This window comes from Microcaecilia unicolor, chromosome 10 (genome assembly GCF_901765095.1).
Source record: "Microcaecilia unicolor chromosome 10, aMicUni1.1, whole genome shotgun sequence".
NCBI classification, from domain to species: domain Eukaryota; kingdom Metazoa; phylum Chordata; class Amphibia; order Gymnophiona; family Siphonopidae; genus Microcaecilia; species Microcaecilia unicolor.
This window is the reverse complement of record NC_044040.1, coordinates 204,240,869-204,267,327: the sequence shown is the minus strand read 5'-3', so window position 1 is coordinate 204,267,327 and position 26,459 is coordinate 204,240,869. Positions and strand designations below refer to the sequence as shown.

The following is a 26,459-nucleotide window of genomic DNA, read 5'->3' as shown; positions in this document are numbered from 1 at the left end:
GGGTCTGTGTACGACAAGAGCGAGGATCTAGGTCCTTGCTATCACACCAGACGGCAAACCTCCTCCATCTGAAAGAGTGGAGGAGTGGCCTAGTGGTTAGGGTGGTGGGCTTTGGTCGTGGGGAACTGAGGAACTGAGTTCGATTCCCGGCACAGGCAGCTCCTTGTGACTCTGGGCAAGTCACTTAGCCCTCCATTGCCCCACGTAAGCCGCATTGAGCCTGCCATGAGTGGGAAAGCGCAGGGTACAAATGTAACAAAAATAAAATAGATACTATTGGAGATTCTACATGGGGAGATACTTCCTGAAATTTTATTTCATCTGCCACCCCGTTCCTCTAGTTCAGGAGTTCTCAAGACAAACCCAGTCAGATTTTCAGGATACCCACAATGAATATACATGAAATAAATCTGTATACAATGGAGGTATTGCATGCAAATTTATCTCATACATATTCATTGTGGATATCCTGAAAACCTGACTGGCAGGGGGTGTCCCAAGGACTGGGTTAAAAACCCCTGCTCTAAACACCTGTCCACATATTGATTTGATTTTTCAGTTAGATTCCTTTTATCTGCCAAAGTAGACCATCATTACAATACAGTCTCTTCTATCTATTGCCCCAGCCACCTATTTATCTAAAATCTTCTTCAGCTGACATGCATAATTTGAAATCTTTCATCTCCACCTGCTCTTCCCTTCAAGACGCTCGATTTCCTTTTGTGTTTTGATAGTGTCCTGAACCATGCACTCCTGAGCAACTATAAGCTTTCCCCCCGATTCTCACTTCAAAGCTGCAGCTGCTCCATCTCCTTTTCAAGCATTAGTGCCAGCATCCTGGTTCTAACCCCGGTTAAGGTACAGCACACCTGGTCTGAAAAGGCTCCCCCTTCTCCAAAATGTTGCTCAATTCCTAATAACTCTAAACCCCTCTTGCTTTTGTCAGCATCTTATCCATACACTGAGGCTCCAGAGCTCTGCCTGCCTCTTGGGTCCTGTGGATGGAACAGTGCTCATTTCTGAGAATGCTGCTCTGGAGGCTGAGCCTATATTTGGCTTCCAGAAATCTCCTTTCCAAACCTAAGTCAATGGTATACATATGTACCAAGACAGCCGGCTCCTCTCTAGCACTATCTAAAACCTTATCTAGGCAAATTGAGTGGGCTGTCTCCTTTGCACCAAGCAGGCAAGTGACCAAATAATCCTCACGCCCTCCAGCTACCCAGTTATGCAGATGCCTAATGATAGAATCTCCAACTAAAATACCAATCCTAATCCTTCCCTCCTGGGCAGACTTGGTGCAAGAGGATATTGCATCCCTTGGAGGGCAGATACTGGCTACAGAATCACTTCCTGACTAACCTGAAATGACTATCTGAATCCAGTTCATTAACAGGCAGTATTATCAAATGTCTTTACTGGAATCCTCACATCAAGATGATATCCACTCTAACAGGTCCAGATTTACTCCTCACTTTAACCACACATATATATCAAAATACTTTCAAAAATAATTAACGTCTCTTGCCTCAGTAGTGCATAATTGTCCCACAATGATTTTTAGGGCAATCCCCATAGCACTAACTTCTTCATCGGCTTACTTATTTCTTTTATAGATATATATTAAGTACTTATCTTCAGAATACTGTGTGGTTAAAGTGAGGAGTAAATCTGGACCTGTTAAAGTGGATATTAACCTGAAATGACAGCATCAGCTTGGCAATACCTACCTCCAATGTAGGACAGAGGTTGCCAGCTGGAGGTAGACCTTCTCTACTAATGTCCATGGAGGTCTTCTATATGTCTTTATGTCTGCTTCAGCAAGTCCATTACTCTAGCCTCCAGAGTCATATTTGTTCTGAGAAAGCCAGGCGCTCTCTGAATCGAGTGCACACACAACCACTCACCAACTGGGAGATAATCATACATGAGGTACTCAATGCACAAACTGGATAGTACCCATCTTGATGCTGAACTGCTATTTGCATCTTTGTATTGGTGAGCTGTACAGTTATTTAAACATGTCTCCTTCAGGATCCTGTGAAAGGGCAACATGCCCTTTGTGGGCTGAAGGAAAGGGGTCCTGATCAAGGAATTAAAGGATATCCAATATCTACGCCCTGCATTCCTCCTCTATCACTAACCTGAAAGAAATAGTAGCAGCCATTTCCCTAATAAAAATCAATGAGAGGTATCTTCTAGAGCCAATGTCCTCATTTTCTGTGGAGGATAAGGGTTTAAGTTGAAACCAACTAAAACCCTCCTCTTAGAATTGGCTGCATGCATGACACCCTGTGTTAACACTGATGATGTCAACACTGGAACACTGCATCAAGCAAGATATCTGGTGAGGGCTGGATATGACTGATGGGCGCCCATAAGCACTGGTGTGGAGGAGGGGGAATGGTCTTCTCGTGGCGCTATACAATTGATAAGTAGTATTTGCAGCTGTTCTTCCTCTTCCACTCATTACCTCTGCCTGAATCTTTCCTTCTCCAAGGGTCCCCTTTAGCTTGCAGCTATACTGATTACCATAGAGAACCAACTATAACTTCAGCAAGAGCCTTCCTGCTGACAAGGATAGGGCTCTACAGAAAAATTAACACTTCAGAAGCCCTGGGCAACAATACGGTCCAGGAACATTACACATGCAATGTGAAACACAAAGCTTCCAGATTTTATTCTAAATTGTCTTTTTCCCATGCTGGGCTCTGTCAGATGATGTCACCCACATCTAAGGTTTTGCAATCCAGTTTGTTCTTAGAACTTAATTTTCACACAGGCTCACATCTTGAAGGATGTTGAGCATTTTTCTCATTGTGACGAGTCTTGTTAGGCTGTGATATCTTTACAATGACCAACAAAGTTGTTGCTGTACTTGAACTTTTAACATCACACTGGTTCCTTTTTCAGACACCAACTGAAAAAGGGATGTGTATGATTTCAAAAGTTCACGTACAAGACCTTTCCGTCCATTTTTCTCCAGAACTGTACTGATGAGATCTTAACCAATGGACAAGGAAAAAAAGATGGGGCCTTCCTACAAAGAGAAATAAACTGTCTTGATCAAGGTTTTCTCTTTTCAACAATTTTTATTAGTAATTCAACAGCATTAACGTACAATAAACTTAAAGTGCCAGAATAGATAACATCACTATCTAATGAAAATTGAATTAGTACATGCCAATAAGGCTATTATCCAATTTTATACCCATTTTCTCCCCATCCCACCTTCATCCCTCCTCCACCCCTCCCTCCATTTATTAGGCAAGTGCCAGTGTGTATATTGCTGAATAATATTATAAAGCTTACATAGTAAAACCAATTTGAGCAAGAGATCTCTTCAACAATGAGCTCCCCGAACCTAGATCTAAAATTATTATCCCTCTCTTGCGAAAACCCCCCTCCCCCTCTCAGATCACCCATCCTCACCCCGTTCCTTATGACCTTGCTAATAACTATCCCCTACCTCCTGTACCTCTATCCCATCCCCTAGTCTCTCGTCCGCCTCCCCCCTTCCTTCTACTACCCATTGTGCTATTCCATTGTGAGTCCTCAAACCTGATGACACTAAGTGGCTCTGCTAACAAGGCCTACCATCCCTATATGTTGTTAATAAGAAGACTGCGGCCCTGTGGACTCAGTACTTGCAGATAAGGATTCCCAGTCTTTAAAAATAATTGTTTGCGTTTATGGGAACCTCTAGCCTCTTTAGCCTCCCAGCTATCCAGCATAGGCACCTGGTTTCGCCAATGCCAAAACGCTGGAGGGTCTGACGATGTCTAATATTGCAAAATTACTTTTTTGGCTACCAGGCTAATCTTACAGCATAAAAAAATATTGTCTCTAGCAAGGGGCCTAAACACGTCCAGTTTATCCAATAGTATCTGTTCCACTGTCTCTCGGACATTACGGACCAGTATGTATGATAAGAAGTCCTTGACCCGTCTCCCAAACATTTTTACTTTAGGACACCACCAGACAGCATGAGAGTATGTTTGTCTCTGTTGGTTACATTTAGGGCATCCCAACTCCCCCCTCATCCCCATCCACCATGTGTGCCAGGTGTACTTTAGTCCAGTAAGCACGAAGTATTACCCGATAACCACACTCTCTAAGCCTCGCCTATGTAGTGAGCGAGAAGATTCCCCTCAACCTAACAGCGACATCCCAGTCCCCTAGTGACACCCCCAGATCCTCCTCCCAGCTAGCTTTCAACCACGAGAAATCTTTATCAGGCATCTCTGATCAGGGCCTGACAAAGACCTGAAACAGATAGGCCTTTAATTTCAACCGCTTGAAAAAAACTTGCTCAAGGTTTTAAAAAGTTTTAAACAGCTCAATTTCAGAGCAACAGGGTGACAAGAGGCCAACTCTATCCCATGTACAGTTTTGTTGCTCGACTTTACAGATCTACTACAACTGGCTCTTTCCTCCAAGATATTTGACCTACATGCAAAAGTATTTAGCTAGAGGGGAAAATTTAACTTAGCTGACCAGTATTACAGCAAAATATTCCTTGACTACATAAGAGATCAATTCCTTTTAGAAAACGACCTATACTCCTCTCTTTTGAGACAAATAATCAGAATGCATATTTTTAAATATTCAAGCAAAACAGATTCTCTCCTGAGCAAAAGACATTAGCAAAGTGTCTGAAGCTTTCCTTACTAATAACTAGAACATACCTCTCCTTTCATCATTCGAACTTTAGCCAGCCACCATCCACAAGGTTCTTGCTCATTTGCTCTGGAATAAACCTATAAAAGGAATAAGTATAATTACAAGCTGGTTAGAATTCTGAATGCAATTGTTATCAAATACATAATGTGTCAATAAATGTGCTTTAATTAAACGAACACACACAAAAACAACTGAAAACAAACTATGGAATCAAAGAGACATAGATCAGATCAGTAACGCCCATGCAACATTGAATATATAGAGGATGATTTTCAGTGTTGCATGGGAGTTACCGATTATATAATCAGATAACAGGAGATGATGAAGTAATTTCAAGCATTTTTATCTGCTCTAAAGATCCTTAGACAACCTGGAGGCACTGAATATATGAAATACTGCTAATAAAAAGGGTTGCAATTCCTTGCCAGAAATTATAAATCGGAGAACTGTCATTCTCTGAAAACAGCAATATTATGAAAATCTAATGGCAAAAAAAAAAAATTCTTACGACAACCCTCTTCAGACACAATAACTTGTTTTCATAAGGAGGACCATAAGTCTGCAAATCCTACATGCCGCTGCAAAGTCCTATGAAGAATCACACTCAGGCCAGATTTTTTTTTTTTTTTAAGTCTCAGCTCTATGCTGGTGCAGCTTGTACTGCAGAAAGCAGTAGCTTCCTCTTAGGAAGCTCAGGGAGTATGGCTGCAGGTCGATAGGTTGATCCCTTTAGAGTCCATTCTGGTGCATAGCAGTTGTGGAACTGGATCCCTATTGCTGCCGTTAGGGAGCCCAGGCAGAGAATTAGCGGCCCTTTTTGTGTTACCATAGTACCACAGAAAGGACCTCAAGATGCTGGATGGTACATGAGTCTGGTGAGCTCTGTACCCTGGTTAGCTTCTCTTTTCCTTTTGTTCATTTGTTCCTTTTTAAATTTGTTTGTTTCCATGGGAAAAAAAGAGAGCATGCATCCAGATGGTTTGCACAAATGAACAGGATTGAAGAGACAGTAAAGTATCACAAGCTCAGAAAGCACTGTAGATGACCTGGAACCGCTTAAGAGCTTTCCTGACATTAAGAGTTGGGTCTAGTCAGGATTCATTAAAAAGACGTTACCATCAATATGGTTGCATTTCCCTATCAATGGACCAGGCACAGAACGAGAACCAAATTTAAGATTCTACAGATAACCAATAAAGTGATTGCAAAGAATATAAAAAACATTTTCTGTCACCCTTGCCTCTCCCGTCAGCATGCAGTAGTGTTCTGTAGCAATTACAACCTCTTAATATTCACCCCAAAAGGGCACTACAATAATCTAACTTGCAAGTACAGTGGTGGAAATAAGTATTTGATCCCTTGCTGATTTTGTAAGTTTGCCCACTGACAAAGACATGAGCAGCCCATAATTGAAGGGTAGGTTATTGGTAACAGTGAGAGATAGCACATCACAAATTAAATCCGGAAAATCACATTGTGGAAAGTATATGAATTTATTTGCATTCTGCAGAGGGAAATAAGTATTTGATCCCTCTGGCAAACAAGACCTAATACTTGGTGGCAAAACCCTTGTTGGCAAGCACAGCGGTCAGACGTCTTCTGTAGTTGATGATGAGGTTTGCACACATGTCAGGAGGAATTTTGGTCCACTCCTCTTTGCAGATCATCTCTAAATCATTAAGAGTTCTGGGCTGTCGCTTGGCAACTCGCAGCTTCAGCTCCCTCCATAAGTTTTCAATGGGATTAAGGTCTGGTGACTGGCTAGGCCACTCCATGACCCTAATGTGCTTCTTCCTGAGCCACTCCTTTGTTGCCTTGGCTGTATGTTTTGGGTCATTGTCGTGCTGGAAGACCCAGCCACGACCCATTTTTAAGGCCCTGGCGGAGGGAAGGAGGTTGTCACTCAGAATTGTACGGTACATGGCCCCATCCATTCTCCCATTGATGCGGTGAAGTAGTCCTGTGCCCTTAGCAGAGAAACACCCCCAAAACATAACATTTCCACCTCCATGCTTGACAGTGGGGACGGTGTTCTTTGGGTCATAGGCAGCATTTCTCTTCCTCCAAACACGGCGAGTTGAGTTCATGCCAAAGAGCTCAATTTTTGTCTCATCTGACCACAGCACCTTCTCCCAATCACTCTCGGCATCATCCAGGTGTTCACTGGCAAACTTCAGACGGGCCGTCACATGTGCCTTCCAGAGCAGGGGGACCTTGCGGGCACTGCAGGATTGCAATCCGTTATGTCGTAATGTGTTACCAATGGTTTTCATGGTGACAGTGGTCCCAGCTGCCTTGAGATCATTGACAAGTTCCCCCCTTGTAGTTGTAGGCTGATTTCTAACATTCCTCATGATCAAGGATACCCCACGAGGTGAGATTTTGCGTGGAGCCCCAGATCTTTGTCGATTGACAGTCATTTTGTACTTCTTCCATTTTCTTACTATGGCACCAACAGTTGTCTCCTTCTCGCCCAGCGTCTTACTGATGGTTTTGTAGCCCATTCCAGCCTTGTGCAGGTGTATGATCTTGTCCCTGACATCCTTAGACAGCTCCTTGCTCTTGGCCATTTTGTAGAGGTTAGAGTCTGACTGATTCACTGAGTCTGTGGACAGGTGTCTTTCATACAGGTGACCATTGCCGACAGCTGTCTGTCATGCAGGTAACGAGTTGATTTGGAGCATCTACCTGGTCTGTAGGGGCCAGATCTCTTACTGGTTGGTGGGGGATCAAATACTTATTTCCCTCTGCAGAATGCAAATAAATTCATATACTTTCCACAATGTGATTTTCCGGATTTAATTTGTGATGTGCTATCTCTCACTGTTACCAATAACCTACCCTTCAATTATGGGCTGCTCATGTCTTTGTCAGTGGGCAAACTTACAAAATCAGCAAGGGATCAAATACTTATTTCCACCACTGTATAGCATACAGAAGCTGAGAATCAAACAAAACTGAAGAAATTTTCATATCCCTATAAAAGTGTTTTAAGAACCTTCAAAACACAAGGTTCAAGAATCCCAGCTCCACCTCTGAGCTAAGGCCAGAAGAATGAGATTAGTGAGCAAGTTTAAAAAACAAAGGTCTCTACCACGTCAGTCTAACAAAATGTGTAACACTTATTTGGAATAATCCGGATATTTTAATACATATCTCAGTGGTAAATTGGACCACATGACAATCTCATATCATCTGATATTTAGACCAACACTTAATCAATAGTAAAGTTAAATCTTTTGCGAAACGCCAAGAACAATTTCATTTATCTGGTTCTCTATTTTTACCTGGTTCCAATTACAGCACTACTACAAAATGTATAAAGAACTATACCAGTTTTAGACAAATGTATACTTGATACCTTTATCAAACATATTTTGTGTTTCATCAAGCTTCATTGTTCTACAAAACTTAAAAAAAAAAAAAAAATCACAGTAACAGAACTGAAAGTGTGTGGGGAAAAGGACAAATTATCATTCATCTGACGACCTTTGGCATATTTTTTGGTCCAAGAATCTCAATGTCTGCGTCCATTACTCAGACTCTACTTTATCCAACATAGATAACTTTAGACACCTAGGAAATCAACATCTAATCAACTAGTACTCTAGTAAAATGCTATTTTTCTACTTTTTTGGAATGATGTCTGGTCCAAAATTCTGTATCACTCAAACTTGTTATATGGAATCCATTGCTGTCTACTCCTTTATTGGATGACGACAAAAACCTACTTGATTTTCTGATTTCTATTGCTCTTAAATTAATAGTCATTGGAAAGACAATTCATCTCTCTGTTCACATGTGGTGGAACTGGGTGTTGCTATACAAGAAATATGTCAATATATTGAATTCCCAATCTTTACAGAGGAATCATCAATTCTCTAAATGGAAAAAATTGGATGCCTTTCTTTCCTAATAAAACTGCTTTGTTCTATTACTAAGGAGACCATTTAAAATATCTTCCCGACAATGCTTTAAATATTCAATGCTTGTGTTTGTGTTGTATTGTTTTTGATGTTAAGATATTGTTTGGATTTTGTCTGACTTCTTGTTATCTAGTATACTGTTTATTTGTATTTGCAAAGTATAAAATCAATATATATATATATTTTTAAAACCAAAGGGTTCATTATTCAGCATAGTTTTAAGGGGGCAGGAGAGACTTCTGCCTGCTTAAACCACGCTGAGAAAGCCAGTCATCTATACTAAGAAGAATAAATCCATTAGTGCTGCTGAATATCAGCTCAGACTCCTACAGCACAATCCACGCAGTGCCAGGATGGTCTGGGTGAACGTGAACATTATTATGCCAGCACTAACTCAGATTCAGTGCCCAGAAAAATACCCAGACACGACAGAACTGCATAACAAGTGGATTGTGCTGTAGGAGTCTGAGCTGATATTCAGCAGCACTAATGGTTTTATTCTTCTTAGTATAGATGACTGGCTTTCTCAGCGTGGTTTAAGCAAAAAGAATACATAACATTTCATCAGAACTTTTCCAACTCCTTATTGTGGGAAATGAACTCATTGCAGTCCAAGATAAAATCTAATGGAAGCAGTCTGAAAAGACAAATTATTTGCACTTTAACGGCTAGATGCAATTGGTCTAGATATACAAGCCAGTTCAAATCAGGGAACTTGAACATAATCTGTCACCACAAGTCTAGCCAGTATTATCATCTTGCATTTTTAAATAAATCTACTACATTGTACAGCATAATGGATTGACTGATTTTATGGATACTACAGTGAGAACTGCATACAGTTTAAACCAGGGGTGTCTCTTAAAAAAAAAAAAAAAAAAGGGACATTGTGTAGAAGTGCTCCTTTCAAAAAATGCAGCTGTTCAAAATCTCAAGTTATTAAACTCTATTGCCAGGTGCCTAACAGTGCCAGAAAGAAAGAGTAAACTGATGAGCAATGCTTAAAGCCAGAAATGCAGGGTTGTGATGGACAGCAAGAGCAGCTCATGCAGCTTTTGGCAGCTGTGTACACTGAGAAAATTATGTCTTACCTGATAATTTTAGTCAGCAACAGTGATCTGAACCAATGGCTTGTCATCCCTTCCTACCAGAAGATGGAGGTAGAGAAAACTAAATTCTACCAGCAACATCACTGTGTAAGCTGTGGTGCTCCCTGGAACAAGCAGCAGAAGGTCCCTTTACATAATGCACCCAGCCCCATCAACCATTGCAGCTAAAATGATAGCAAGCGAGCAAAACACCAGAGTGTAACTCACTACCTTGCATATACCAGGGAATAGCCATCTCACGGAAACCCTGTATGGCTGCCAATCTGATTTTTTTTTTGCCTTGAAATGAAGTAAAGGGGAACACACAGCACACCCAGAACCCTGGGCCGAGGTCTTCAGAACAGTGTCGCTGACTAAAGAAAAGAAAATTATAAGGTAAGAATTTCTCCTTTCTTTGCGCCAGCTCCACTGTTGTGAACCAATGGGATGTACCAAAGCAGATCTATTGGTCAGGGTAAGAGAAGCCCCCCAACCCCCAAAAGACGACTCTGCCCAAGACGAATCTGTAGAGCTTAGCAAAGGAATAGAGCAACAACCAAGACGCCGCTCTGCAGATCTCCTCAGGAGATTCTGCCCAGGAAGCAGCCTGAGCTCTGGAAGAGTGGGCTTTGAGCCCAAAGCAAAGGACGATTCTGGCCAATCCAAGTGGACTGCTCTCGAAGCAGCCTGCCTCTTCCGAGTGCCATGGGAGAGTACAAAGAGGTGGTCCAAGAGATGAAATTCATTCACCTCCTTAAGGGGTCTGAGTAGTGTCCTCCGGATATTCACTTTGTGAAATCTCTGATCCCTGTGCCTCATAGTAGGACAAACAAATCTGATTCAAATGGAACAAAGACACCACCACTGGAAGGAAGGATGGTACTGTGCGTAAAGACATAGAATCCTCCAAGGAGAGATAGTGATCCCAACACAACAGGGCTTCCAACTCAGAGACCCTCCTAGCAGAGGTAAAAGCCACCAAAAACACCATCTTCAGGGTGCAATCCTTGTTGGAAGCAAAATGCAGAGGCTAGAAGAAATCTTGAATAATGCCCAGTGAACCATATTGAGGTCTCAAGATGGAAGGACAAAGAGAGGGAGGTAGATGTACCCCCCCCCCCCCAATTCAGAACCCAAGGTACCTCTCTATCCAAGGCCACAGAGATGCCCTTCACCTTCCCCAAAAACTGGGTAATGCAGCCACCTGGACTCTCAGGGTGCCCAAGGCCAGCTAAACCCCCTAAAACATAGTTAATCTGAGCCCTCCAGAGAGATAAGGTCCATTCCTCACACCAGGATTCAAACACACAACAGACCCATACATAAGCCAGAAGTAAAGGACTTCCTGGAGCAAAGCAGGGTAGAAGTCACCGTAGGGGAACCCCACGTTTCTCCAATCATCGCCTTTCAATGGCCATACCGTAAGCCAAAAAGGATCTGGATCATCCAACTCTACTGGCCCTGGCAGAGCAGACCCCGACTCTAGGACAGCGGCAGTGGGTCCTAAACCAGCAGATGCTGGAGATCCGCATATCAATGTCTGCAAGGCCAGTACAGTGCCACCAACAAGATCAGGTGAGGATGACGCACAACACTGTGCAACAAGTAGCCAACAAGAGGCTCCACTACTGGTGAAGGCTGAACCAGGGCATCTACCTCTGGAGACTGAAACAGCATTTTGTCTTTGAGTTGGTGCTGAACATTATCAATTCGAATTGAGGAGGCTCCCAGCGGTCCACAATGAGCTGAAAGGCCTGAGGTCCCAGCTCCCATTCTCTAAGATCCAGGAAAGAGAGACTGGAGAAAGTCCACCTGCACATTTGTCTTTGCCTGCAATATAAACTGCTGATAGCGCCTGCAGATGGGTTTCTGCACACTAACAGACTTGCCACCTCCAGGGCAACCGCCTGACTCCTCATTCCGCCCTGCTTGTTGATGCACGCCACAGCCATGGCATTGTCTGGCATCACTCTGACTGCTTTCCCTTTCAGGAGCAGTTGCAACTCCAGCAGAGCCTGACGAAATGCCTGGGTCTCCAGGCGGTTGATGGACCAGTCCAGGTGCCCTGTGCCATCTGCCCAAGGCAGTGAGCTCCTAAACGAAGGAAACTCACATCCGTGGTAACCAGCACCCACTGAGGAGGACCCAGAGGGACACCTCTCAAAAGGTGCACCGGACTTGTCCCACCAGGCCAGATTTATCCTCACCCTCTTAGTAAGCAGAACAATAGAAATCTTGAGAGGCCTGCTGAAGAGGGTGCACGAGAGCCCTTGGGCACGGCACCACCACCAGAGTTGTCGCCATAGAGCCCAGAAGCTGCAAATAGTCCCAAACCACAGGATGGGGAAGCTCGCATAACCTGCGCTCACAGCTTCTCTGCAAGGAATACCATTCCCCGTCTCATGTCAAAGCAGACTTCCAGGTACTCCAGACCTGAGTCAGAGTGAGGTGGCTTGGGTGGATTCACAACTCAGCTCAGTGACTCCAAGAAGTAAATGGCCTGAGTGGTGGCCTGTCTGGCCTCCACCACTGAATCCGCTCAAACCAACCAGTCATCCAGGCACTGAAGAACCTGAACCTCCTGGAGTTGAATATGTGCCACCACTATCACTTTGGAGAACGTGTGTGGTGCGATAGTCAGACCAAATTTAAAGGCCCCAAATTGAAAATGTTGCCCCAGCACACAGAAGCACAGATACCTCCTGTGATTAACCACAATAGGAATGTGGAGAAGCCTCCATGAGGTCCAGGAAAGTCAAAACCTCCCCTGGCCGCACTAACACAATGACCGAAGACAGTCTCCATTCGAAAGTGCTGGACTCAGCAAGTGTTTGGCTGCATTTCTTCAAGGACCATGAAATACACAGAGTACTATCCCAGGCCACGCTCTACCAGGGGCACAGGTTCCACTATGAGAATGCACAGATGCTGCAGGGTGGAAGCAACAGCCTGCTGTTTCACGGTCAAGACGCATGGAAAGGCCATGAATGTGTCAAGCACCAGCCAGGCAAACTCTAGAAAGTACCCCTTCCTGACCACCTCTATAACCCACAGATATGAGATGACATGGGCCCACTCGCCCAGAAGAGATACAGTCTGCCTCCCACCTAGATGGGCAAGGGGCCTGGAGCATTCTCAATGGGCAGGACGTGCGCCCACTGTTCCTCCTGAGGAACTCGCTACACCGGCTCTCTTGGGGCCGTGAAAAGAACCCTAAAGACCCCATCTCCCCCCCCCCCCCCCCCAGGAGCATCAAGTGAAGTGAAAATGGCCTGCCCCTCCCAATGCACCCCTTAGGAGCAGAGGAGCGTTATGCGCCCTTCTGCCTCAGCTCCAGCAACTTCAGAGGAAATGCCTCCCCCATATCTTTCACCAACTTCTCAAGGTCCTCTCCAAACAGCAAACACCCCCTAAAGGGCAGCTAACTCTGCCACCCACTGGTGGAGCCATAACCATCAACAACAAAACCACCAAAATGGCCGCTGAACAGGAAACCAGACAAACTACATCATAAAGGACATCAGCCAAAAAGGCTGTCCCAGATTCCAGGCAAGCCACCTGTGGGGACTCTGGGAGCTGCTGCAACCACTACAGCATACCCCTTGCCACATAACCACCACAGATGGCTGACAATGCCGGAAGCGCTCACAGAAAAGGCCAGGTGGAGATGCTACTCCACCTTCTTGACATGGCGCTCTACAGACCAAACCCCCCAGGACCAGCATAGATGTTGCTTTCATGGCCCACTGTATCCAGGGTGTCCACCTTAGGAAATGTCCAGTACCTTTCAATCTCCCCTGGAGCAAAGGTATAAAGTAGTGCTGCATTTTGATTAAAGGCGAGGCATAGCAGTCCAATGGAGAGGGACAGGGGACTGGGAGGCCACGCATTTCCTCTCCCTCCCCCTCCCAACAGTTTAGGTATCATACCTTCGGTGATGGGGATGCCAAAGCCCTGCCAGTAGAAGAAATCCAGTGCCAAATCCGCCCCCATCCTCCGCCTCAGGAGCGAGGAAGTCAGCAGGATGCCTCCAGCTGCCAATGCCGGCACTTCTTGAGCATGCTTAATTCATGCACAAACTAAGTATGCTTGGGGAGTGTCGTTGGCTGGAGGCATGCTGCTGACTTCCTCACTCCTAAGGCAGTAAGAAAAGGGAGATGACGACTCAGGTAGATTTCTTCAGCTGGCTAGGTTTCAGCTACTCATCAGACATTGAACAGGTACTGCAGCTTTGAAGGGGGTCTAAATCTCCAAGGTCCCTCCCCCCGGTTGTGTCACTGATTAAAAGCCCAATATCTTCCTTTCTCCCGCCTTCAGGTCCAACTCTCTCTCCCTCCCCTCTACCCCCAGGTCCATTATCTTTTTCTTCCCGCTCTCCTTCCTTCCCTCCACCCTCTCCACACCAGGGGTCCACTATCCCTCTTTCCCCTCCCTCTAAACCCAACACGTTTCTCTCTCTTCTTCATCCACTTTCCTCCTTCTCTCTCTCAGTTTGGACTCTCTCTATATTTCTCCCCTACCCCCCAATCCCGTGCACAGGCCAGCATCTCTCTCTCTCCTCTTTTGGCCCTACCACTGTTCTCTTTCCCTCCCTCAACCTCCCCCCCCCCCCACGAACGGTGCCTGCAATTCTCTCAATTCTCTCTCTCTCCCAACCCCCACATAGTGCCAGAGGTTCTCTCTCAATTCCCTCCCCACCCCCACAAAGTCCACAAGGTTCTTGCTCAATTCCCTCCCATATGGTGCCCACGGTTCTCTCTCAATTTCCTCTCCCACTCCCCTGCACGGTCCGGCACCTCTCCCTCCCCTCCCAGACCTGACCGTGGCTATCAGGTCTCCTCTCCCTCTTGCACCCAGAATGTTACATCAGAAAGAGTAGGCTGGCTCAGAGGGAAAGGCCCGGTGCAGGCCACAGGCAGTTTTTTGTGTGCGGCTGCCGCTGGACTGCAGGGCCAAAGACTTACTGTTTACACCAGGTGGGGATGCGGGTGGGGAGTGGAAAGAGTGATGCCAGACCATGCACAGTGGGGGAAGGAACAGGAGGGAGGCAGAAGTCGGGCAGCACATGAATAATTATTAAATGATAAAATGTTTTATAACTGGAATTGATAATTAACGTGTTAATCACGTTAACCACAATTAACGTGAAGCCCTAGCTTAAAGGCGATCCAGAACTCTGGCATCCCGAAGGGAGCCATCAAGGTTCTTCCAAATCCACCATCATGCAGACAATGCAGGGGACAATGCTTGGAAAGGGCCCTAGTAACCTCATCAATTGGATGAGACGTCTCTCTCCAAGAGAGATGGATCACATGGGACCACTCTTCCTCATCTTCCAAGGCGGGAGGGGGGGGGTTCCAAATCCAACACAGAAGGTGACTGGGAGACTGATAGGACCTCTGCTTCCTCTCCTGCCTCCTCCAAGGGAAGCAGTACCTTAGGTGCCCTCACCTCAATCCTACACCTTTTTGAACCGAAACAGGGGCCCCTACAGTAGAGGGAACCCCTGTCTGACCAACTGCTGTCAGACTAACTGCACCAAGCTCTGAAGTCAAAAAGCCCCCAGGGGGCCCCATCAGGACCCCTCCCCCACAAACACGAGGGGGGTAGAAGAGGAAGACCCCCACCTCTGAGCCACAAAGAGGGAGGAGAAATTTCCCACTGCTGAGAAGCAGAAGACACAGAACAAGAAGGCGAAGACAAAATGGTCATTATCCCAATGCTGTGGCACTGGGGGAGGTCACATCAACTCTGGAAGCCTCCCTCTCGGGCCATTTCCAGTCAGAAATGGCCCATCACACTGTGGGCCAACATGTCCAGCCACATGGCAGGTACATGCAAACCTGCCTCGGCCCAGGGATCCAGCTCCTGCACCATCCTGGGCTCTCTAGGGGTGATTATTTATTTAGATTTTTGCTCACACCTTTTTCAGTAGTAGCTGAAGGTGAGTTACAGGGAAATCCCTTAACATTGAGTAAGGGACCCCTCCGAAGGGACACCACCTTGTAGTGGTGGAGGGGCTTCTGTGTTTCAATGACTCAGACGGCTATGCTGAAGGGTTACCCATATCAGACAGGCCTCTGAGGAGAACCCAGACAAAGGGTGTCCCAAACTAGGGAGACTGGAAAGATGGCGACCTGAAGCTCGTACGCTCAATGGCCCAGCTGTCCCTCTGAAGTTCTGTCTTTGTTTATTTGAAATTTCCTCTCTGCATTTGCAGTTACTTTAACTGAGAGGAAGGGGACAATGGGGCCTCAGCCGCCGATGGCCAGCGTTTTGTCCCCTGTGCAGCAAGTGTGGGACCGCTGCGTGACGAGCTGCCCACAGATGACTGGGTTGGTGAGTCCTTTGATTAGCGCCGGCGAAGGAGCATCGATGTTCTTGGACCTGGAAACAACTTCATCGTTCCCGAATCATTTAACCACCATGTCCAAAAGAGTGGAGGAGTGAATGCTGAAACGGAAGTCGTTTACATCTGAACCCGTGTCGGCGGTGCCACTCCTAAACCCGTAAGAGCTATCAGCTTGGAGTTTTTGGCTCTCGTGGAGGTTACATTGAATATCATCTGGAAGGCGCTCCAGGACCTAACGGTGGTAGTAAATAATTTTGCTTCAGATATAATCTTATTAGTGAGCCACATGGATAATCTAATCGAATCCTAGAATGAAAAATTGATACAGCAAATGAAGTTCTACAGGAGTAGGAAACGGTTAAGATTTTGAAAATGATAACCAGAAAAATTTGAAAATGAATATTATTACAGATGATTAATATCGAGATTGTTGTTTTCCCAGAGTTCCGGGTACGACTCCTAAAGTTTTTTCCTCTGAAATTATTCCTCTTAGTATATTAATCCAAAAGAAGTGCAACCTGTAAAACTGGGATTACCTTAATCAGTGGGAATTGGATTAGAGACTCAAGAGTTTGCATTGTTAAATAATTTCTGGTTTTAAAAGACAAAAAAATGAAATCAGGTGTATTATTTCCATTAATATTGGACAATAAGTATGTTTCCAACGAAATAAATTGCCTATACACCGTTTTGGCTTTGAAGAAACCAACCAGACGATCAATGTGGAATAATGATTCAGATAAATAATAACTGGGGATAATCAGGTTAATATCACGTTTTCTTTGTTTACTGTTGTTTAATTGATCCCCTTGTCTTGTTTCACTCTCCCTATTTTGTGGTCTAAGGAAGAGTATAGAATTACCTGATTGAAATAATTCTTGTGTGTTATTTTCTCTGTATTTCTGGCAAGTTATTTTAGTGCTTGTAAAATTAAATTGTTGTAAATAAAATAAAAAAATAAAAATAAAAAAATATTGAGTAAGGGATTTCCCTGCTCTGGCTAGAATTTTTTTTGTTTGTTTGTTTAATTTATTTAAAAACATATTCCATGCAATCCAATTGTTCTTGGCGGGTAACACTATATACATTCATAATATCTAAAACCAACCACGCATAATTACACATACAACGGCCCCGTACACACTCATCACATAAGTCAAACATTAACACATCTGAACATTTCAGCACATTAAATACCCTGATAACAGTTTATGCCCACTTAATTCAATTCTATCACCTCTCCATATGCTTGTATGAAAAAACATGTCTTTAAGTCCCTCAAACTGTTTCTTGAGTTTTTCTTAACCTCAATGGTAGACTGTTCCACATTGAGGGACCTGCTACATAAAAAATGAATGACCTGAACTCATTTAATTTCACCACACGACAAGACGGTACATCTAGTTTTAACTGATCTGCAGATCTTAAAGATCTTGGGGATTGATATCCATGTAGCTTAGCAGCCAGCACTGGAAACCTGACCCATTACAATCTTAAAACACCAGATAAAAAATCTTGAACTTTATAGGACTCTCAATTGAAGTCAATGCTTGTTTGTTTTTACACAGCCTATCATAGGGAATAAGGCTGACCAGAGCAATTTAGGCCAAATTTAGCACCTGGGGGCCAGGGAAAGAGCACCACTGATGACCTACCAATAGAATCTGTCCTATTTTTTTTATTTGGTTGTGATCCACTTGGTGCCTATTTAGCTAAACCCAAATAGAGATGCCTATATTAGATTAGATTAAAATACTGGATTGTGGAGAGTCACATGATGGGCTGAGAGAAGAGGTCGCAGCCTTCTTCACTCTCGGGCTCTCCCTCCCTCAAACCCTCCATAAACTGGATTAACTCATTAAGAAACAAGGGAGCGTTAATAGGAGCAGATCTAAGACACATGGACTCTTACATTATTCGAGAAACCAGAGCGATGACCGGGAAAACAGCGAAAAAAGAACCCGAGAAATAGCGAGGGATCGGCGAAAACAAGATGGCGCCGAGCCCGGCAGCAGACCCAGTGCCGCGGTTTCATCAGGCGCAACTGGAGCAACTCACAGAAGCGGTAAAGACCGCTCTAGAGCCGCAACTGAAACAAATCTCCGAGCGGCTGGCAAGTGTGGAGACGCAGCTTGGCGAAACAACCAAGAGAACGGGCGAGCTTGAGGCACGAGTGTCGGAGGTAGAGGACGCCGCAGTAATAGCGACGGCGTCAATGCAAGAGATGCAAAAAGAACTGAAATCGCATGCAGCGAAGCTGGATGACCTCGAGAATAGGTCTCGAAGGTCCAACTTGAGGCTTATCGGAGTCCCGGAGTCGATACCGGACCGCTCCCTGACAGAACAATTAGAACGCTGGCTAAAATCAGAATTCGCCCTGACAGCATGGGGCCGCTCTGCCTCGAAAGGGCTCACAGATTGGGGAAAAGATTCAACAATGGAACCCGACCAAGAGCCGTGATTGTTAAGGTGCATAATTTTGTGCACAAAGAAGAAATTCTACGGGGAGCACGTTTAAAATGGGATTCCCTAAACTTGGATGGAGCTAGCATTAAAGTGTTCCAGGACTATTCCCAAGCCTTGCAGGAACGCAGGAAAGCTTTCACCCCAATCTGCAGGCAACTTACAGAGAGGAATCAGCGGTTTTTGTTGCTCTACCCCGCGCAACTAAAAATTAATATGGACGGCACCTGGAGAATTTTCAATTCCCCAGTAGAAGCTCAGGAAGCGCTTCAAAGCCACGATTACAAAAGCTCGGAACAGGGGTGAACCGATAGTTTGAAGAGCATAACATAATGCTTCAGGAGCTAGAACGCCCTGTTTACCAAAGTTAAGTCCCAGTTGGACAACAGAATGTTGGTCGAATAGCTAAGTAATAAACTGTAAGTAACGTATGAAGCAATTCACAGCGCTGTACTTTTACTACAGAGAGAGATGGTTATGTTTTAGTTGTGGTTTGCTGTGTTTAGCAGAGTGTGGAGGGGAGATGGGGGAGGGAGGAGGCCCTACCATTGTTGACTCTGCACACCCGATCTAGGATAGGAGAGGGGAGTGCAAGGTTGGAGATAAGTGAGAGAGGAGGGGAAGGGAGGGAGGGTGGTTGGAGGGGGGGGAAGGGTGGTAAGAGAGATGGGGTAGAGGGAAGGGAAATGTCACGAAAAGATTTCTGGGATAGACTTAGAGAACAACAAAATGTTGGACACAAAGAGGGGGAAAGGTTAATAGAACATGACACAGGAGCTAATTGGTTAGATAGGAAGGGACACGGGTGGAGCTGGGCCCCGGAGTTCCGCATATCAAGGAAATTTCACCGCTACATGACAACTGGGCATAGCAATGACTAAGAGCAGCTCGGTCCGGTTCCTTACATGGAACGTGGGGGGTATTTCCTCCCCAATTAAAAGAACAAAAATTTTAGCGGCCCTTAAAAAACACAGAGCGGACGTGGCCTGCTTGCAGGAAACCCGCCTTACCACAGAAGAACACCAGAAATTGAAGCGTGCATGGGTAGGAGAAGTACACGCGGACCCTGCTGAGGGGAGAAGTAAAGGGGTGGCCATCTTGATTCGTAAGGGACTAGTAGCCAAATCAGAAGTTATAGAGAGAGATCCTCAGGGGAGATTCCTGATGGTCCATTTGTGGCTTCAACACCAAGAATATATGATAGTAGCAATGTATGGACCGAACTTATACGACAAAACATTTTATGAGCGGGTGGCTCAGCGTTGTCTCTCCCGTAGAGCTGTCCCTCTAATTATAATGGGAGATTTCAATCTTGTAGCAGATCCAACATTAGATTGCTCAACACCTAGGCGAGCTAACAGGGGGGGAACAAGATCGAGAGCCCTTCCACAGTTCATGCAATCACTAAATTTGGTGGACGCGTGGCGGACCCTGCACCCGGACTCGCGAGATTACACTCACTTGTCACGGGCACATGGCAGCTGGTCAAGGATAGATTATATCCTTGTAGACCAGAGCTTGTTTCACAAGGTAGTAGACGCAGTGATAGGACCAGAAGAGGTTTCCGACCACGCGATGACATGGATAGAATTGATGGACCCAGAAACATCTCGAGGCGGGGAGGGTTGGCGTTTCCCAGCATATTTGGCTGCAGATAAGGAATTTGCACGATATATACAAGAAAGTTGGGAGGAATATGAGAAGTTTAATGCAGCCCACAAAAATCAGCCATCCCTGTTTTGGCAAGCAGCTAAAGCAGTATTAAGAGGGGCAATCATAGCATACACAGCTAAGCGGGAGCGACGAATTACTGGGGCGATTACCAATCTAGAAAAAAGATTCCAAAAAGCAAAACGAAGGTACATTAGTAACCCTAACTCTTGCTTTAAAGAACAAATGCAGTCAGCACGAATAGCATTGAACACCCTTCTCCATGATAGAGCTTCTAGGGCGCTAGTATATAGGAAATATCGGCTACAACGCTTTGGGAACAAGGCGGGAGCCATGTTGGCACACATAATTAAAACCTGGGGAGGAAACAGAGCAATCATGGCAGTTAAAGACAAAGAGGGGCATATCCAAAATCAAAAAGAAAAGGTAGCGAAGGTATTCCAAGACTTTTACCAAGATTTATATTCGGCGCCATTGCCCCACTCCGCAGGTTCCATTAATCAGTATTTAGAGCGTGCAGGTCTGGCCAAGCTAGGCGAGGCAGAGCTGGACGAACTTAATAAGCCAATAACCGGGAAGGAAATGCAGGAGACAATCAAGGCCCTCCCCACCCATTCAGCTCCGGGGCCCGATGGGTTCTCCAGTGAGTTTTACCAAATGCTAGGTCAGTCAATAATAGGGCCGTTACTATCATACTATGAGGAGGTGGTGGAACTTGGAGAATTTCCAGCTTATGCTAACGAAGCGTTAATTACGTTACTTTTGAAGCCAGGAAGAAAAGACATGCAGGCAGATTCTTATAGGCCCATATCACTAATCAATGTAGATACAAAAATCATGGCCAAGCTTCTAGCAAACAGAATACAGAGAGTGATACCGATATTAATAGAACCAGAACAAGTGGGCTTTGTACGAAACAGACACGCAGCAGTAAATGTGAGGCGTCTTCTTTTGGCAATGGGACAATGTAGTTGTGCAGATAAAGAGGCAATTTTGGTGAGTCTGGACGCCGAGAAGGCGTTCGACAGAGTGGGATGGGAGTACATGTTCGCAGTGTTACAACATATGGGTGTTAAGGGATGGGCATACCAGGCGATCCAATCTCTATACTCAGGCCCCACAGCTGCAGTACTGATTAATGGCTCAAGAACAACTCAATTCCCCATAGCGAGGGGCACGAGGCAGGGCTGTCCACTATCTCCGGCCCTGTTTCTTCTATTGATAGAACCACTGTTGAGGAGTCTAAAAAGAGAAAGGGAGATAGCTGGAGTGGAGGTGGGGGGAGAGACGGTGAAAGCTTTAGCGTTTGCAGACGACCTACTGATAATGACTACTAGGCCGGCAGCATCCCTCAGTGTGCTAATAGATAGGGTCTCTCACTTTGGTAGGCTCTCGGGATTCAAAGTCAACTTAGAGAAATCCCGTGTCATGCATATTCAATCCAGTCCCGATGACCTGGAGGGGTTTAAGTTCCCATTACGCAGAGCAGAAGGAGCCATCAAGTACCTGGGGGTGCAGATCCCGAGCGACTTGTCCCAGCTTTATGGCCTGAACATTCAAAAGCTGATGTCTGAAACGGCAATCAGGCTGGGTCAATGGCAGGGACTACCTCTCTCTCTCATGGGACGCATAGCGCTGTACAATATGATGATAGTTCCACGCTGGTTGTATGTTTTTCAGGTTTTGCCATTGTATCTCTCTAGTAAAGATGAAAAACAGCTGAATGTAATGTTAAGAAAATACTTATGGCGGGGGAAAAGACCACGATTGTCATTGGAAGTGATGGAGATACCAAAGGAGTATGGGGGAATGGGTTTGCTAAGCATGCGGCACATGACGGTAGCATGTGCAATGAGACATATTAATGACTGGTTCCGCAATACTACAGATTTTTCAGCAACCCAAATGGAGAAAAACTTACTTAACCCCCTTCATTTTAGCAGTGCCCTGCATGGCTTGGATAGAGGAACTTCCCCTGTTTTGAAGTCCACTAACATTTTACAAACTGCGCAAAAAACCTGGAAGTGGATTTGCAAAATGCATCATTTTTCCTATAAAACTACTCCGTACCTACCACTGAGGGGAAACCCGGGCTTCCCTCCTGGAGACTTATACGCTGTGTTCAAGCGCTGGGAAGAGCAAGGAATAATTTATTTTCAACAAATACTTACAGAGGAAGGGAGACTAAAAGCCTTCACAGAACTTCAAAGGTTAAAACTGTTAACCCCGAGAGACTACTTTCACTACTGGCAACTACAACACTATGTGTCTAGCCTGGAATGGGAAGACCTAGCAGAAGATGTCCAAATGGAAGTAGCGGAGGCGTTTTCACTCAACTCCCAACAGAAGGTGCCTTTGAAATATCACCACAAACATATTAAAGATCATAAATTGGAGCTGGACTATGCAAAGTATGCTGGGGAATGGGAGAAAGACCTGAACGCAGCTGTAACGACCAACGTGTTCAAAAATCATGTCCTGATCATCCATCGAACTTCTCTGCTGTCGGCGCACTGGGAGATGCAATATCGCTTTGCACTTAGACTCCATGTTCCCCCACGACGAGCGTTCCATATGGGAGCTTCCCCAGATGGGGCATGCCCCAAATGTGGGAGAGAGGGAGCGACTTTGGGACATATGTTCTGGCGCTGTGCACAGGTGGAGAAATTCTGGAAGAGCATTTTGGAACAGGTCTCTAAACTGTGGGCCATAGTCTGGCGCTATTCTCCGTTGCTGTTGTTTGGTAAACCTGAACTGAGCCCCCCAGTTCCAGGGGGATGCATAGCCTTTATAAAACGAGCCACAGTCATAGCAAAGGCAACTATTCTTACAGATTGGCTTTCTCCTGATGGTCCCTCAGCACAGAAGTGGAGAATGCAAATGGTGGCTTTGATGCGTTTGGAAAGACAGATGTGTCAGGGCAAATCTGAGCCGGACTTACAGCAATTCTTAAAGAGATGGAGTCCATTTTTACAGACATTGCCCCATGCTTCTAGGAGCCACCTGTTGAACCTCTAATACTAGTAGCTTCCAGGTCAACTAACTGAATATATCCTAGAACTTGAGGAATAGGGGAAGGATAGGGAGGGATGGGTGGGTAGTTAAGGAAGGGTAGGGGAATAGATGGATACATAGGGGTTAAGGGGTTATAATATGGTCTCATGAGGAATGTATAATGAAAATATGTGGATCCAGTGGTATATGACTGCTAATTATCGTACGTTCTGAAAGAACATATGTTGTTTCTGTTAATGACAAAAAACGATTTAAATATAAAATACTGGATTGTTTCAGGGAGCACTACAGTTTATACAGTGATGTCACTGGCAGAATTTAGTTTTCTATACTTTCATCTGCTGGTAGGAAGGGACGACAACCCACTGGTTCAGAAAAGTAGAGCTAACGCTAAGAAAAGTATTTTTTAAAACTACTGATTTTTATACATTTTATTGTGTAGTTGCTAGCATCCAACTACACAGTAACTTCTAAAAACTCCAAAAGCAATGTTCTCAGTTGAAGATGATATGACACGTTGGGGCTATTTTCATAGCACTTGGAATTACAAAGTTCCATACGTTACTATGTAACTTTGTAAGTCTAAGTGCTTTGAAAATACGCCTCCAAGTCTCCCGACAATGTCTGCACATTTTAAATAGTGTCAAAGTCATAAAGTTTCCCTTTTTAATCAAATCATATTTAAATATCATGAGCAAGCATTCAAAAACAAACATCTGGAATTAAAGATATTAATCTTGCATAAAATGATCTTTAACAGCTACTTACCTCTACTTCATCTCCCTCAACAATATCTTTCTTGATATCGGGTGGGGGAGGTAACCTTACTTCATCAAATGGAACCTGACGCTCTGGTTGCCAGCTAAAAGTTAAAGCATTTTAATTATTTTTTTTTCAAAAACAGTGTATTTCTTTGGCACCATTAACCAAAGCACAATGACCAGCAGTTAAAGGTAAACTCAAAATCAATGTACGTACTTAAGTCGATAAGCAATCCAAGTACCAAGGGAATGAAAAAGAAGAAGAAAAAATACATGAAAAGACATGTGCTAGTGATTAAAGTAATGCAACGGGACTCATGAAACCAAGGTTCAAATCTTATCTTTCCCACTGACTATCTAGTTACCCTGGATAATTCACTCACCTCCTGAAGGCTCAGCTACCCACTTAGGGGCCCATAGAGAAAGCATTACAATTGGTTTAATATGGTAAAACTGCAGGTTTCATTGGTTGAACAATGCAGGAAGTGTTTCAGCACAGGTGTTAACTCAAGCAGAAGCCCTTACCACAGACTGCATTAAAATGTATGTTTATTTATTTATTTAGTTGCATTAATGCAGTCATTAACTAACGCCGCAGTAATCTGCAAGCTCATAGCTTACAGCATACCAGCGGGATTATTTTTGTTAACTGTGTGGTAGAACTAGCATGCTCAGCCAGCTGAACCGCATCTCTTGCTGCAACAGCCCCCGAGTTGGCAACTTTTGCACTCTAAAAAGGACAGATTTACCACAGCAGCTTGACTAAAAGGTATCTTCTGCTACTGAAGCTTGGTTCTGGCAATAACATAGAAACATGACGGCAGATAAGGGCCAAATGGCCATCCAGTCTGCCCATGCTCAGTAACCACTAATTCCTCCTTCTCCTAAGAGATCCCAAGTGCCTGTCCCATGCTTTCTTAAATTCTTACAGTCCTCTTCTGCACAACCTCCACCAGGAGGGCATTCCATGCATCCACCACTCTTTCCTTCAATTTGAAAAAGGCTTACTTCCTGTACATTAGTGCCACCGAGGTATTTAAACGTGTCTATCATATCCCCCTCCCCTCAAGCCTCTCTTCCAGTGTATACATGTTGAGGTTCATAAGCCTGGCCCTATATGTTTTATGACAGAGACTGTTTACCAGTTTTGTAGCCGCCCTCTGGACCGACGCTATTCTGTTTATATCTTTCTGTAGATGTGATCTCCAAAACCGAACACAGTACTCTAAAAGGCACCTCAACAGACACTATCACCTCTTTTTTCCTGCTAGTCATCTCTCTCCTTATGCACCCAAACATCCTTCTGGCTTTGACCGTCACATTTTCTACATGTTTAGCCACTTTAAGATCAGACACAAATCACCCCCAAGTCCCGCTCTTCTTTCGTACACAGAAGCACTTCACTTCCTATATCATACTGTTCCTTTGGATTTTAACCCTAGTGCATGACACTGCATTTCTTAGCATTAAATCTAAGTTGCCAATTATTGGACCATTCTTCAAGCTTTGCTAGATCCTTCCTCATATCATCCACAACCTTCAGGGTGTCCACCATATTAGAGTTTGGTATCATCTGCAAGGAGACAAATCTTACCAGACAGTCCTTCCGCAAAATCATTCAAAAATATGTTAAAAATAACTGGCCTAAGGGCCAATCCTTGCGGTACACCACTGATAACATCCCCTTCCTTGGAGAAAGCTCCATTTACCACTATCCTCTGTCTCCTTCCATTTAATCTGTTTTTAACTCAATCACTTTAGGTACCATACTGAGGGCACTCAGTTTATTTATCAGTCGCCTGTTTACTAAAATCTAAGTACACCACATCTAGCACACCTCCCACGTCCAACTGATTGGTCACCTAGTCAAAGAAATCAGATTTGTCTGATCTGACATGCCTCTAGTGAAACCATGCTGCCTCAGGTCCTGCATTCCATTCAATTCGAGAAGCCTCACAATCCTCCGCTTTAGAAGAGTTTCCATTAGTTTACTCACCACTGAGGTCAGACAGACAGGTCTGTAATTCCCTTCTCTTTATTTCCGCTCTTGTGCAGAGGGACCACATCCGCCCTTCTCCTGTCCTCTGGGACCACTCCAGACTCTCTAAGGAAGCACTAAAGAGCAGACAGAACTTCTCCGAGTTCTTTGAGTACTCTCGGATGTATCCCATCAGGCTCCATCACTTTGTCTACTTTTAGTTTAGCTAGCTCCTCACAAACACAGTTTTCTGAGAATCAGTGCTGGTCTACCATATATACATCCCATTAGCATGTGTTCCTACTGCCAGCCTTTCAACCATGAATACAGAACAGAAATAAGCAGTTCAGCTTTATCCATATCAGCCTCTACATATTCCTCCTCCTCAGCTTTGAGCCTCACAATGTTATTTTGACACTTTCTCCTGTCACTGACATATCTAAAAAATGTCTTGAAAAACGTGAAATAAGGGTATAGAGGACCAGGTTTGATGGGTAAACTAATGCAGTTTCAACTTGGAAC

The 26,459-nt window shown here is 44.6% G+C and overlaps 1 protein-coding gene across 5 annotated transcripts in view; it reads right to left on the bottom strand.

Annotated features, from left to right (window-relative positions):
- The window catches only part of FXR1 (FMR1 autosomal homolog 1), a 137,716-nt gene that overhangs the window by 87,686 nt on the left and 23,571 nt on the right, over positions 1-26,459 (bottom strand). For all 5 annotated transcript variants that reach the window (XM_030215747.1, XM_030215744.1, XM_030215749.1 and 2 more), the window contains exons 3-4: positions 23,967-24,060; positions 4,689-4,760 (exon numbers count right to left, since the gene is read on the bottom strand). In XM_030215747.1, the coding sequence (XP_030071607.1) occupies positions 4,689-4,760; positions 23,967-24,060 (166 nt within the window). The remainder of the gene's footprint in view (positions 1-4,688; positions 4,761-23,966; positions 24,061-26,459) is intronic.